The sequence below is a fragment of the Pleurodeles waltl genome, chromosome 6 (genome assembly GCF_031143425.1).
Source record: "Pleurodeles waltl isolate 20211129_DDA chromosome 6, aPleWal1.hap1.20221129, whole genome shotgun sequence".
NCBI classification, from domain to species: Eukaryota; Metazoa; Chordata; class Amphibia; order Caudata; family Salamandridae; genus Pleurodeles; species Pleurodeles waltl.
In genome coordinates, this window is record NC_090445.1 from 704,437,847 (window position 1) to 704,453,427 (window position 15,581).

General features: G+C 50.0%; 1 protein-coding gene across 1 annotated transcript; it reads left to right on the forward strand.

Annotated features, from left to right (window-relative positions):
• Positions 1-13,374: 13,374 nt before the first annotated feature.
• Positions 13,375-13,965, forward strand: LOC138301690 (uncharacterized). Its single transcript, XM_069242206.1, has one exon. It carries the CDS (start codon positions 13,375-13,377, stop codon positions 13,963-13,965), a length of 591 nt encoding a protein of 196 aa, XP_069098307.1.
• The last annotated feature ends 1,616 nt before the right edge of the window (positions 13,966-15,581 follow it).

The window sequence follows — 15,581 nt, forward strand, 5'->3', positions numbered from 1 at the left end:
TCTTTTGTTGTGCTGAGAGGACCGCCGTGCTCAGATTTCCTGCATGCCTGTTCTGGTGCTTCTGCAGGTGCTGCCTGCTTCTGCGTGGGCTCTTTGTGTTGCTGAGTGGCCCCTCTGTCTCCTCTTCCAAGGGGCTAACTCCTGGTCATTCTTGGGCCCTGGCAGCACCCAAAACCTTCATCTGTGACTCTTGCAGCTATCAAGGCTTGTTTGCGGTCTTTCTGCGTGAAAACAACTCTGAATCCTCCAGCATACCGTGGGACATCTTCTTTCAAAAGGAGAAGTTCCTGGCACCTTCCGTTGTTGCAGAATCTTTGGTTTCTTCCACCCAGAGACAGCACTTTTGCACCTTCTTCCGGGGTTGAGTGTGCTCCTGCCCCCCCTGGACACTTGCATGACTCTTGGACTTGGTCCCCTTCTCTTGCATGTCCTCAGGTCCAGGAATCTGTCTTCAGTGATTTGCAGTCAGTTGTTGCCTTTGCAGAATCTCCTATCTCCTATCTAGACTTTACTGTCTTTCGGGGGTAGTAGGGTAAATTTACTCCTACTTTTCGGGGTCTTGGGGCGGGGTATCTTGGACACCCTTAGGGGATCATTCTGATTCTAACATTGTTAGCGCCCACCGGCCCAGCGGGAAGGTGGCCTGCAACACAGAAGCCGGCTCCGAATGGAGCCGCCGGTGTTGTGGGTGTGCGACGGGTGCATTTGCACCCGTTGCGCTTTTCACTGTCTGCTAGGCAGACAGTGAAAAGCCGCCCTGGGCCCTGTTAGGGGACCCCTGCACTGCTCATGCCAGTGGCATGGGCAGTGCAGGGGCCCCCAGGGGCCCCAGGACACCCGTTCCCACCAGCCACTTCCTGGCGGTGAAAACCGCCAGAAACAGGCTGGCGGGAAGGGGGTCAGAATCCCCAAGGCAGCGCTGCTTGCAGCGCTGCCCTGGCGGATTCGCCCTGCCGGGGTTAAACCGGCGGGAAACCGCTGGCTCCGGTTTTCTGACCGCGGCTTTACCGCCGCGGTCAGAATGGCCATGGAAGCACCGCCAGCCTGTTGGCGGTGCTTCCGTCATTCGCCGACGCCAGGGGTCGACCCCCTTAGTGTTTTATTACACTCCCAGTGACCTTCTACACACTACACTAGACCTGGGGTCCATTCGTTGTTCGCATTCCACTTTTGGAGTATATGGTTTGTGTTGCCCCTAGGCCTATTGTCTCCTATTGCATTCTATTGTGTTCTACAGTGTTTGCACTACTTTTCTAAGTGTTTTACTTACCTGATTTTGGTTTGTGTGTATATTTTGTGTATATTACTTACCTCCTAAGGGAGTATATCCTCTGAGATACTTTTGGCATATTGTCACTAAGTACCTTTATTTTTAGTAACTCTGAGTATTGTGTTTTCTTGTGATGTAGTGCTATATTATTCAAGTGGTATAGTAGGAGCTTTGCATGTCTCCTAGTTCAGCCTAAGCTACTCTGCTAAAGCTACCTCTATCAGCCTAAGCTGCTAGAACACTACTAATCTACTGATAAGGGATAAATGGACCTGGCACAAGGTGTTATAAACCAGCAGGTACCCACTATAAGTCAGGCCAGCCTCCTACATTGGGGGTGCAGCGGGGGGATAAGTACTTGTAACTGCTTTACCACTTTGTCATTGGTGCTTTTCATAAGAAAAACATATACCAAATACTTCAGAATATACATAGTAACCTAAACAGTTTAACTTTCCTTCTCTAACAAATTTCTAAAAGCTTTTCTGAAAAGTTTCTGAAAACTTTCGAAAGTTTGAAAAAGTTTGTCTCAGTTCTTTTAAAAATCCTAAAAACTTTTTTTTTTCTCTGTCCTAAACCTTTTCTGTCAAGTCTGCAGTAGCCCGTACTCCCACAGTTGTCCAGGCAACAAATGGGAATCTAAAGTTTAAAAGTTTGAGGGGTCTCTGCATTGAAAGAGGTTTAGCAATTGGTAAGAATCCTACAAAAGATCTTCTGCTTAGCCTTCTCCTAGAAAGTGACCAGAACCAGTCTTGCCCATCCCATGATCAGGAGGTAGAGGAGGGGGGTACCCAGCCAGACTCAGAGGAGTTCTGTGAGGATGCTGGGGAGGGTTCTACCAAGGAACTGCCAGCTAACCGGCCACCTAGTGACACTGGTAGTGGGCGGGGGTCACACACTAGTAGGGCACCTTTCACTTCTAAAGGCCAGGTTACTAGATTCCAGCCAGTTAGGGACAGGTCTCTCTCTGCCAATTCCCACATTTCTTCTGTGTCTCACAATTCCCAAGCCTCCCACCCTGATGATAACTTACTGGAAAGGGAACTCAGAAAGCTGAGGTTGGAAAAGGCCAGGCTGAAGCTTAAACAGCAACAGCTGGCCTTAGACAGGGAGTCTCTGGATGTGGAAAGGGAAAGGCAGAGGTTGGGGTTAGTTCCCCATGGTGGCAGCAGCAGTGTTTTTGATACCAATCCTATTAAAGAGCAAGATTCCAGAAACCTGCATAAGATAGTCCCCCCTTAAAAGGAGGGGAATGACATTAACAAGTGGTTTGCTGCACTTGAAAGGCCCTGTATGGTAAAGCTGGTCCCTCAAAGGCAGTGGCCTGCTATCTTGTGGCTATCTTTCACTGGTAAGGGTAGGGATAGGCTCCTTACTGTCAGAGAAAGTGATGCTAATAACCACAAAGTTTTGAAGGATGCACTTTTGGATGGATTTGGCTTAACCACTGAACAATGCGGGATTAAGTTCAGAGACACCAGAAAAGAGTCCTCTCAAGACTGGACAGACTTTGTAGACTGTTCAGTGAAGGCCTTGGAGGGTCGGTTACATGGCAGTAAGGTGACTGACTATGAAAGCCTGTATAATCTAATCCTGAGAGAGCATATTTTGAACAATTGTGTGTCTGATTTGTTGCACCAGTACTTGGTAGACTGATATCTGACCTATCCCCAAGAATTGGGAAAGAAGGCAGACAAATGGGTCAGAACAAGAGTGTACAGAAAAGTTCATACAGGGGGTACAAGGATGGCAAGAAAAAGGATGGTAAGTCTTCTGACAAGGGTGGGGACAAAGATAAAAAACATTATGAGTCTTCATCAGGCCCACAAAAATCCTCTTGGGTGGTGGGTCCAAATCCTCCTCTCACAATCAGAAATAGCCATGGTTGTATTTATGTAAAGTAAAAGGCCATTGGGCAAGTGATGCCACTTGTCCAAAGAAAAACACCAAGGCTCCTGCTACCACAACCCCAACTGCAACCTCTAGCGCCCTTAGTAATAGCAGTGGTGGTAGGAAGTGTACTACACATAGTCAATCCAAGGGTGTAGCTGGGCTCACTATTGGCAGTGTAGTTGGGGTTGGTCTTGTTAGGGAGACCACAGAGGCTGTTTTAGTCTCTGATGGTGGCATTGACTTTGACACCTTGGTTGCTTGTCCCCTTAATATGGGTAAGTACAAGCAACTACCCTAATTAATGGTGTTGAGGTTGTTGCCTACAGGGACACAGGAGCCAGTGTAACTATGGCTATAGAGAAACTGGTTCACCCTGATCAACACCTCCTTGGTCAACAGTACCAAGTGACTGATGCCCCCCATGGCTGTTGTGAATCTCAACTGGGGGGGGGGGGGTGTAATGGTCCAAAGAAAGTTGCGGTAGCCACTGAATTACCTGTAGATGGCTTACTGGGCAATGATTTGGAGACATCAGCTTTGGCTGAAGTGGAGTTGGAGGCTTATGCAGCAATGCTGGGCATTCCTGGGCATATTTTTGCTTTGACAAGGGCTCAGGCCAAAAGGCAAAAAGGACAGGGAAACTTGGATCCTGGAACAATGGACTAAGTGCTCCCAAAAGCTAGGGGTAGGAAGGGTAAATCCTTGCCCACTATCCCTCCCTCACCAGAAGATTCCCCTTTTGAGGAAGAGAAATCCTCCCCCTGTGCAGAACCTACACCAGATAAGCTGGCAGCAGACACTGCTGAGCTTTGGGTGCAGGGGGGCCTGCTAGGGAAGCGCTGCGTGTGGCACAGCAGACCTATCCCATACTAGAGGGTTTGAGACAGCAAGCTGTCAAAAAGCAAAATGGGGATGTCAGTGATAGCCATACAGTGTATTGGGAAGACAACCTCCTGTATACTGAGTCAAGGGACCCTAAATCTGGAGCTGCCAGGAGATTGGTCCTCCCTTTGCAAAACAGAGAGTTTCTTCTTACCTTGGCACATGACATTCCTTTGGCTGGGCAAACTAATCCTGCCAGCTTTCTCGACTGTTTCCTGGTGGTGCATGCTCTGAGGGCTGTCTGCCTTCACCCTGCACTGGAAGCCAAGAAGAAATCTCCTGTGGGTCGAGGGAATCTTCCCCCTGCCAACACAGGCACCAAATTTCTGCATCACCGGTCCTCTGGGTCCCTTCTCATCTTGACGAGCGTGGTCCCTGGAACACAGGAGCTGGATCCAAGTGACCCGACAGTCCAGTGGTCCTTCTGTCCAAATTTGGTGTAGGTAAGTCCTTGCCGCCCCACGCCAGACAGTAATCCTGTGTGATCTGTAGCTGCTAGAGCTTCTGTGCACTTTTGCAAGACTTCCTTTGTGTACAACACAGCCCAGGTCCCCAGCGCTCCGTCCTGTATTGCCCAACTCACTGAGTTGACCTCTGACTTCGTGGGACCCTCTTGTTGTGCTGAGAGGACCGCCATGCTCAGATTTCCTGTATGCCTGTTCTGGTCCTTCTGCAGGTGCTGGCTGCTTCTGCATGGGGACTCTGTGTTGCCAAGTGCCCCCTCTGTCTCCTCCTCCAAGGGGCGAACGCCTGGTCCTTCCTGGGCCCTGGCAACCTAAAATCTTCAACCACGACTCTTGCAGCTAGCAACGCTTGTTTGTGGTATTTTTGCGTGGAAACAACTCTGCATCCTCCACCACGCCGTGGAGCATCTTCTGACCAAAGGAGACGTTCCTGGCACCTTCCGTTGTTGCAGAATCTTTGTCTTCTTCCACCCAGAGGCAGCGCTTTTGCACCTTCATCCGGGGTTTAGTGGGCTCATGCCCCCCCTGGACACTTGCGTGTCTCTTGGACTTGGTCCCCTTCCTTTGCAGGTCCTCAGGTCCAGAAATCCGTCTTCAGTGCTTTCCAGTCAGTTGTTGTCTTGGCAAAATCCTCTTTCTCGACTTTATTGTCTTTCTTGGGTAGTAGGGTGACTTTACTCCTACTTTTGAGGGTCTTGGGGTGGGGTATCTTGGACACTCTTAGTGTTTTCTTACACTCCCAGTGACGTCTACAAATTTCACTAGGCCTGGGGTCCATTCGTGGTTCGTATTCCACTTTTGGAGTATATGGTTTGAGTTGCCCTTATGCCTATTGTCTCCTATTACATGCATTCTATTGTGTTCTACAGTGTTTGCACTACTTTTCAAAGTGTTTTACTTACCTGATTTTGGTTTGTGTGTATATTTTGTGTATATTACTTACCTCTTAAGGGAGTATATCCTTTATTTTTAGTAATTCTGAGTATTGTGATTCTTCTGATATAGTGCTATATGGTATAAGTGGTATAGTAGGAGCTTTGCATGTCTCCTAGTTCAGCCTAAGCTGCTCTGCTATAGTTACCTCTATCAGCCTAAACTGCTAGAACACTAATAATCTACTAATAAGGGACCTGAAACTCAGCATGGTGGTCATCTCAACACTACAAATGGAGGTCCCACGACACCAGAGATTAACTCAGGGAGCTGAGCATCGCAGGACAGAGTGCTGGGGACCTAGGCTCAGCTGTGCATGCAGGATCTCTTGAAAATGTGCAGAGAAGCCCTTGTAGCTGCAGTTCACACGGTGCACAGGATTACTGTCTGGAGAGGGACAGCAAGGACTTGCCTCCTCCAAATTTGGACAGTTTGACCACTGGACAATCTGGGTCACTTGGGTCCACCACCTGTGCTCCAGGGGCCACGCTTGTCAGGATGATAGGGGACCCAGAGTACTGGTGAAGCTGAAGTTTGGTGCCTGCTGAAGCAGGGTGGAAGATTCCGTTGACCCACAGGAGATTTTTTTGTGGCTTCCAGTGCAGGGTGAAGGCAGACAGCCCCCAGAGCAAGCACCACCAGGAAACAGTTGAGAATGCCAGTAGGATTAGGCGCTACAATGTCGCTGGTAGTCTTCTGGCTACTTTGTTGCAGTTTTGCAGGCGTACCGGAGCAGTCAGCGGTCGATCCTTGGCAGAAGTCAAAGAGAGAAGTACAGAGGAGTCCTGCTGGATTCTTGCAAGTCGTTATTTGAGGAAAAGCCCACAGGAGAGACCCTAAATAGCCCTCAGAGGAGGATTGGCCTCCTAGTCAGGTAAGCACCAGGAGGGGTCTCTGACATCACCTGCTGGCACTGGCCACTCAGAGGCCTCCATTTTGCCCTCACACCTCTGGATTCGAGATGGCAGACGGTCTGGGGCACACTGGAGGAGCTCTAGGTACCTCCCCTGGGGTGGTGATGGACAAGGGAGTGGTCACTCCCCTTTCCTTTGTCCAGTTTTGCGGCAGAGCAGGGACTGGGGGATCTCTGGACCGGTGTAGACTGGCTTATGCAAGGAGGGCACCATCTGAGCCCTTCGAAGCATTCCCAGAGTCTGGGGGAGGCTACTAATCCCCAGCCCTTAAGACCTATTTCCAAAGGGAGAGGGTGTAACACCCTCTCTCAGAGGAAATTATTTATTCTGCCTTCCTGGGACTGGGCTGCCCAGATCCCAGGAGGGCAGAAGCCTGTCTGTGGGTTGGCAGCAGCGGTAGCTTCAGTGAAAACCCCACAGAGCTGGTTTGGCAGTACCCAGGGGTCAATGCTGGACCCCCGGGGATGCATGGGATTGGCATCCCAATACCAGTTTTGGCATGGGGGACAATTCCATGATCTTAGACATGTTACATGGCCATATTCGGAGTTACCATTGTGAAGCTACATATAGGTGTAGACCTATATGTAGTGCACGCGTGTAATGGTGTCCCTGCACTCACGAAGTCTGTGAAAATTGCCCTGAACTATGTGGGGGTACCTTGGTTAGTGCCAGTATGCCCTCACACTTAGTAACTGTGCACCTAGCCTTCACCAAGTGAGGGTTAAACATATAGGTGACTTATAAGTTACTTAAGTGCAGTGTCAAATGGCTGTGAAATAACATGGATGTTATTTCACTCAGGCTGCAGTGGCAGTCCTGTGTAAGAATTGTCTGAGCTCCCTATGGGTGGCAAAATAAATTCTGCAGCCCATAGGGATCTCCTGGAACCCCAATACCCTGGGTATCTAGGTACCATATACTAGGGAATTATAAGGGTGTTCCGGTGTACCATTAGAATTGATAAAAATGGTCACTAGCCTACAGTGACAATTTTAAAGGCAGAGAGAGCATAAGCACTGAGGTTCTGATTAGCAGAGCCTGAGTGCACAGTTATGCACTACACAGGGAACACACATTCAGGCCACAACTATGAGCACTGGGGTCCTGGCTAGCAGGATCCCAGTAAGAAAGGCAAAAACAAACTGACACACAAGTAAAAATGGAAATAACATGCCAGGCAAGATGGTACTTTTCTACACAACCCTCCCCCCCCAAACGAGGGACAATAAGGCAAACCTTGCCCAGATGAGTCTTCATTGTCAAAGTGTAAATATCTGGAGAGTTCATCTGCATTGGAGTGGGTACTCCCAGGTCTATGTTCCACTGTATAGTCCATTCCCTGTAGGGAAATGGACCACCTCAACTGTGTAGGGTTTTCACTCTTCATTAGTTTAAGCCATAATAGAGGTTTGTGGTCTGTCTGAACAATAAAGTGAGTACCAAACAGGTATGGTATCAACTTTTTCAGTGCCCAGACCACAGAAAAGGCCTCCCTCTCTATGGCAGACCAATGCTTTTCTCTAGGGGTCAACCTCCTGCTGAAAAAAGCAACAGGTTGATTCTGGCCCTCAATGTTAAGCTGTGATAGAACTGCCCCACGCCTAATTCAGAAGCATCAGTCTGGACTATGATTTGTTTGGAGTGAAAAGGGCTTTTTAGGACAGGTGCAGAGCACATGGCCTGTTTTAGCTCATCAAAAGCCTTTTGATGGCTAGCTGTCCACAATACCTTTTTAGGCATCTTCTTACTAGTGAGGTCATTAAGAGGAGCTGCAATGGAGCCATGATTCTTAATGAACCTCCTATAGTACCCTGTATGGCCTAGAAAGGCTCTCAATTGGGTTTGAGTTGTAGGGGGAGCCCATTCCATAATGGTCTGGATCTTCCCCTGCAGTGGTGCAATCTGTTCCCCACCTACCAGGTGGCCCAGATAAACCACTTTCCCCTGCCCTATCAAGTACTTTGAAGCCTTGATATTGAGCATTTTGCAGGGCCTCGAAAACTTCCCATAGGTGGACCAGGTGCTCATGCCAGGTGGAGCTATATCATCTAGATATGCTGCACTAAAAGCTTCCAAACCTTGCAGGACTGTATTCACCAACCTCTGAAAAGTGGTAGGTGCATTTTTTAAACCAAAGGGCAGAACAGTGAACTGATAGTGCCCTCCAATGATGGAAAATGCTGTTTTAGGTTTAGCATCTTCTGACAACCTAATCTGCCAATACCCTTCAGTTAAGTCAAAAGTGCTTAGATACTTGACAGAAGGCAGTGTATCTATTAGCTCATCTGCCCTGGGTATAGGGTGAGCATCGGTTTTGGTTACTTGATCCTCTATAGTCAACACAAAACCTCATTTCCTTTTTACCATCTTTAGTGTGAAGTTTTGGGGCAAGCACCACTGGGCTTGCTCATGGGCTCTCAGAAGGCTCAATCACTCCCAGCTCCAACATTTTCTGTACCTCTTGTTTTATGCAATCTCTGACATGGTCAGGCTGCCTATAAATCTTACTTTTGACAGTTAAACTGTCTCCAGTGTTGATTGTGTGCTCACACCAGGTAGTTGTACCTGGTATCAGTGAGAAGAGGTCAGAGAATTGGCTTTGAGATTTATACAGTTGTCCTTCTGTACAGCAGTATAGAAATCTGCAAGCACCACTCCCTCCACTAAGTCATTAGCTTTAGTGGTGGAGAAGAGGTAAGGGTCACTCTCTTCTTCCTGCTCCTCATCAGCTGCCATGAGCAGGGTTAAGTCAGCCCTGTCATAGTAAGGTTTCAGGCGATTGTCATGGAGCACCCTAAGGGGACTCCTGACAGTGCCCAGGTCTACCAAGTAGGTGACCTCACCGTTCTTTTCAACAATGAGATGGGGTCCACTTCATTTGTCCTGGAGTGCTCTTGGGGCCACAGGCTCCAATACCCACACCTTATGTCCTGGGTGGTACTGGGTCAGGACAGCCTTCTGGTCATGCCATTGCTTTTGGAGCTCTTGGCTGGCCTGAAGATTTTTACTGGCCTTTTTTATGTACTCAGCCATTCTGGATCTTAGGCCAAGTACATACTCCACAATGTCTTGCTTTGGAGCTTTTAAAGGTTGTTCCCAACCCTCCTTTACAAGAGCAAGGGGGCCTTTTACTGGGTGCCCAGAGAGGAGTTCAAAGAGGCTAAAGCCCACTCATTTTTGGGGTACCTCCCTGTAAGCAAAAAGGAGGCATGGCAACAGGACATCCCATCTCCTTCTGAGTTTTTCAAGGAGTCCCATTATCATAGCTTTGAGAGTTTTATTAAACCTCTCAACCAGACCATTTGTCAGGGATGATAAGGAGTAGTGAACTTGTAAGTTACACCACACTCCTTCCACATAGCGTTGAGGTATGCAGACATGAAGTTACTACCTCTGTCTGACCCCACTTCCTTAAGGAAACCCACTATGGAAAGATTCCCAGGAGAGCTTTTGCCACTGCAGGAGCTGTAGTGGTCCTTAAAGGGATAGCTTCAGGATACCTAGTGGCATGGTCCACTACCACAAGGATAAACCTAATGACTGAAGCTGTTGGAGGGTCAAGGGGGGCAACTATTTCAACCCCTACCCTTTCACAGGGCACTCCAACCGCAGGGAGTGGAATTAAGGGGGCCTTAGGTGTGCCACCAGTCTTGCCGCTGGCTTGGCAGGTCACAGAGGAGCGACAAAACTACTTAGTGTCCTCTGACATGTGAGGTCAGTGAAACAATGGAACAAGTCTGTCCCAAGTTTTTATATGGCCCAAATGCCCAGCCAAAGGAATATCATGTGCCAAGGTCAGAAGAAACTCCATATACTGCAAAGGGATGACCAATCTCCTGGCAGCTCCAGGTTTAGGGTCCCTTGACTCTGTGTAGAGTAGGGTTATCTTCCCATTAGACCTTGTGGCTATCAGCGATATCCCCATTCTGCTGTTTGACAGCTTCCTGTCTTAATCCCTCTAGTGTGGGACAGGTCTGCTGTGCCACACTCAGCTCTTCCCTACCAGGCCTCCCTGCACCCAGAAGCTCAGCAGTGTCTGCTGCCAGCTCATCTGGTGTAGGTTCTGCACAGGGAGAGGATTCCTCTTCCTCAAAAGGGGAATCCTATGGAGAGGGAGGGATAGTGGGAAGGAGTTACCCTTTCTAACCCTAGCTTTTGAGAGTGCTTGGACCATTGTTCCAGGATCCAAGCTTCCCCGTCCTCTTTGCTTCTGGGCCCGAGCCCTTGTGAGAGCAAAGATATGCCCTGGAATGCCCAGCATTGCTGCATGAGCCTCCAACTCCACTTCAGCCCAAGCTGATGTCTCCAAATAATTGCCTAGTAAGCAGTCCACAGGTAAATCAGTGGCTACCACAACATTCTTTGGACCAGTAACCCCCCCTATCAAGAGGGGTCTCTGACACCACCTGCTGGCACTGGCCACTCAGAGGCCTCCATTGTGCCCTCACACCTCTGGATTCGAGATGGCAGCGATCTGGGACACACTGGAGGAGCTCTAGGCACCATCCCTGGCGTGGTGATGGGCAGGGGAGTGGTCACTCCCCTTTCCTTTGTCCAGTTTCACACCAGAGCAGGGACTGGGGGATCCTTCAACCGGTGTGGTCTGGCAGATGCAAGAAGGGCATCATCTGTGCCCTTCAAAGCATTCCCAGAGGCTGGGGGAGGCCACACCCTTAATACCTGTTTCCAAAGGGAGAGGGTGTAACACCCTCTCTCAGAGGAAATTCTTTGTTCTGCCTTCCTGGGACTGGGCTGCCCAGACCGCAGGAGGGCAGAAGCCCGTCTGTGGTTTGGCAGCAGCGGTAGCTGCAGTGAATACCAAAGAGTCCTGGTTTGGCAATATCCGGGGTCCATGGTGGAGCCCCGGGTATGCATGGGATTGGCACCCCAATACCAGATTTGTCATGGGGGGACAATTCCATGATCTTAGACATGTTACATGGCCATATTCGGAGTTACCACTGTGAAGCTACATATAGGTATTGACCTATATGTAGCACACGTGTGTAATGGTGTCCCCGCACTTACAAAGTCTGGGGAAATTGCCCTGAACTATGTGGGGGTACCTTGGCTAGTGCCAGGATGCCCTCACACTTAGTAACTGTGCACCTAACCTTCACCAAGTGAGGGTTAGACATATAGGTGACTTATAAGTTACTTAAGTGCAGTGTCAAATGGCTGTGAAATAACGTGGACGTTATTTCACTCAGGCTGCAGTGGCAGTCCTGTGTAAGAATTGTCTGAGCTCCCTATGGGTGGCAACAGAAATGCTGCAGCCCATAGGGAGCTCCTGGAACCCCAATACCCTGGGTACCTTGGTACCATATACTAGGAAATTATAAGAGTGTTCCAGTGTTCTAATTCAAATTGGTAAAAATGCTCAGTAGCCTGCAGTGACAATTTTAAAGGCAGAGAGAGCATAAGCACTGAAGTTCTGATTATAAGAGCCTCAGTGACACAGTAAGGCAGTAGTCCGGGAACACACATTCAGGCCACGACTATGAGCACTGGGGTCCTGGCTAGCAGGATCCCAGTGAGACAGGCAAAAAGAAACTGACACACAAGTAAAAATGGGGGTAACAAGCCAGGCAAGATGGTACTTTCCTACATATGCCAACTCTTGTGTTGTTGCAGTAATTGACCCAGTGTTTCCTTTCTCTCTCTCTCCTTTTTTTCTTCTGTCATACTGTCCATGTGTGCATCAGCATCATCTGGTGGAGGAGCAGATGCACCAGCGACAGTGGGAACTGCATCCCACAGGACCTTGGAGGCAGAGTCTACAGACGCTGAGGGAACCAGTGGAACGGAGGGCGAGGGGAGCACCACAGTAGAGACATGAGGTGACAACACAGACTCTGATACCTCCTCAGATGGAAGCTCTCTGGTGGTGGCGGATACCTCTGTGACCACCCAAGCTTCAGGTACAGCTGCCACCCCCATACCAGCACTGCCTTCCCAATATCCAATCAGCGAGTTGCCCGTGCCCGCTCACCCAGGAGGGTAGGCATCTCCTTCGCCCCAGGCACCTCAGGCCGTGCCCCAATGAGTCCTGCTGCCCTGAGTGAGGAGGCTATTGACCTCCTGAGGTCCATCTCTGTAGGGCAGTCAACCACTGTGAATGCCATCCAGGGGCTGGCATCCCAGATGCAGCAATGCAATGCATTCCTGTAGGGCATGCACAGTGGACTGGCGGCCCAACAGAGATCGATTCAGGCTCTGGCATCCTCTCTGATTGCAGCCATTGTCCCTGTTCCTACTGCCCCTCTTCCAACTACCACTATCCAGTCCCAGTCTCCTCCACACCATGCACACATCCCATGCACACATACAGATGAGCATGCACACAAGATAAAAAACATATGAGAGGCCCAGTCAAACAGAGGCACCACACTTCATCCCACAAGCACTCAAGCAAACACCAGTCAGTTGCAGATACAACCACATCCACTGCCTCCATTGTCTCCCCCTCCTCCACCTCCCACACAGTCACATCCACACTCACACCTGCATGCACTGCATCAACATCCACCACTGGCATCACCACACCAAGCAACACACACACCTCACTAGCAGACACCTCCACTACATCCATCCACGCATCCCCTGTCTGTCCCCCCTCCTAAATGACACAAACATAAGCACTCCGACACCCAACAGCCATCCATCTCACATCAGCACACTGCCCATTCACCTGCACCACGCCCAGCAGACATGCACCTCCAACAACCACTCCCTCAACCTCCACTCCCATCCCTACTCCATCGTCATGCCCCACCATCCCTAAGAAGCTTTTCCATACCAAACTTGACCTCTTCCATCCCCCTCCCCCTGTCCTGCCCTAAGAGCAGGGTCCCAAACGACTCAGCCAAGCACCTCATCCAAACAGTACACGCGGACAGTGGAGGCACCTCCTAGTCGTGGTGGTAAGACAGTGAAGGATCCCACTCTACCATCTTGGAAGGTTAAGGATCCCACACTTCTTTCCATGAAGGGGAAGGAGCCCGCACCTCCTCCCATGAAGGGGAAGAAGCCCTCGACTCCTGCCAGGAAGGCTAAGGAGCCCGCACATCTTCCCATGAAGGGGAAGATGCCCTCAACCCCTGCCAGGAAGGCCATGGATCCCACACCTCCTGCCATGAAGGGGAAGAATCCCTCACCTCCAGCAGAGGCTGTCAGGGTGACACCACCACCACAAGTGGCCATGGAGCCCTCACCACGAGCTGAGGAAGTGCAGCCTTCTCCTCGTGCGGAGGATGCCCAGGAGGCACCTTCACCTGCTGAGACAGATGAGTCCTCATCTCCAGCAGCGGCTGCCCAGGAGGCACCTTCACCTACTGACCCAGTGCATCCCTCACCTCCAGCAGAGGCTGTCAGGGTGACACCACCACCACTACCACCAGTGGTCATGGAGCCCTCACTACCAGCTGAGGAAGTACAGCCACTTCGTCCTGCAGAGCCTGCCCAGGAGGCACTTTCACCTGCTGAGACAGTGCAGCCCTCACCTCCAGCAGAGGCTGCCCAAGAGGCACCTTCATCTGCTGACATAGTGCAGCCTTCACATCAAGATGACACAGTGAAGCCCTCACCACCAGCAGAGGGCATGTAGGCCACCCTCCAGGTACTGCTGTACAAGGGCCCCCTCCAGAAGCAGTGGGCATGTTCCACACCTGAGAGACTGTGATCGTGCACTCCCCAGCAGAGAGAAGTGGGCAAGAAGCCCCCTCCAGAAGCAGTGGACATGTTCCCACCTGACAGGCTGCGCCCTTGCACTCCCTTGCAGAGAAAAATGGACATGGAGCCCCCTCCAGAACCAGTGGGCAAGTGTAGGAGGCTGGCCTGGTTCGTAGTGGGTACCTTAGGTACTTACACCTTATACCAAGTCACGTTATCCCTTATTAGTGAAATGTAGTAGTGTTCTAGCAGCTTAGGCTGATAGAGGTAGCTGTAGCAGAGCAGCTTAGGCTGAACTAGGAGACATGCAAAGCTCTTGCAATACCACTATAGTTACACAGTACTTATACACAATAAAAGACAATAGTCAGGGTTACCAAAAAAAAAAGGTACTTTATTTTAGTGACACAAGACCACAAACATCTTAGAGGCAATACTTCTTCTGGAGTTATGTACTATACACAATATATACACTAGACACCAAAATCAGGTATGTAAATAGTCATGGGATAGTGCAAACAATAGAAAATACCATAGAATGTAATGGGAAGAAATAGGCCTATGGGCAACACAAACCATATACTAAAAAAGTGGAATGTGAATCACAAGTTGTTGAGAGTCGCTGGGAGTGTAAGAAAACCACAAAGGTGAGTAAAATACCTCACCCCAGAGCCCAGGAAAGTAGGAGTAAAGTACTGCAAGTTTCCTCAGGACACACTACAAATCATGATTAGAGTTATTGCAATAACCAAGCAAGACTGCAAGCAACAATTGGTGGATTCCTGGACCTGAAGACCTGTGAAGAGAGGAGACCAAGTCCAGAAGTCTCAGAAGATTCCAGGAAGGAAAGGAGCCCCTGCCAACCTAGAAGATGGTGCAAAAGAGGATTCTCCGGTTGGAAGAAGTCCTCAGAAGAGCCCCAAAGACGATGGCTGTGGGTTCCTGCATAATCCAAAGGATGTCCCACGTGGAGATGTTGGATGCAGGTGAATTGCAGTGCTAGATACGTCCAACAAGCCTTGGTTCAAGCAATGTTGCGGTTTGTGTAAAAATGGAGCTGCCTGGGCCCAGGAGGGACCTGGGGGCCTCAACTCAGACTGTGGAGGCAGAGGGGGCTCCCAGCACTGGAGGGAACCCACAGACAACCGGGCAGCACCCACGGAGGTCCCAGGACATGGGGACAAAGAAGGTGCAAATTGCCATTGCTGCAGCACTACAAAAGAAGGTCCCACGCTGCCGAAGAACAACTCAGCGAGTTGAGCGTCCCATGATGGAGTGCTGGGGACCTGGGCCAGGCTGTGCATGAAGGATTCTTGCAAATAGTGCACAGAGGCCCCAGCAAGTGAAAATGACGAGGTGCACGGGGTACTGTCACAAACGGGGAAGGTAAGCTCCTACCTCCTACAAATTCGGACAGCTGGACCTTAGGACAGTCTGTGTCAAAGGGGTCTACCACCTGTGTTCTAAGGAGCACACTTGTCGCTGGAAGAGGAGTCCAAGAGAACAGGTCGTCGTCTTAGAAGGTGCCTATTGGAGCAGGGAAGTGACTCC

Excerpts from the sequence above, each read along its gene's own strand:
- LOC138301690 (XM_069242206.1), top strand. The coding sequence starts at position 13,375 with ATGAAGGGGAAGAAGCCCTCGACTCCTGCCAGGAAGGCTAAGGAGCCC.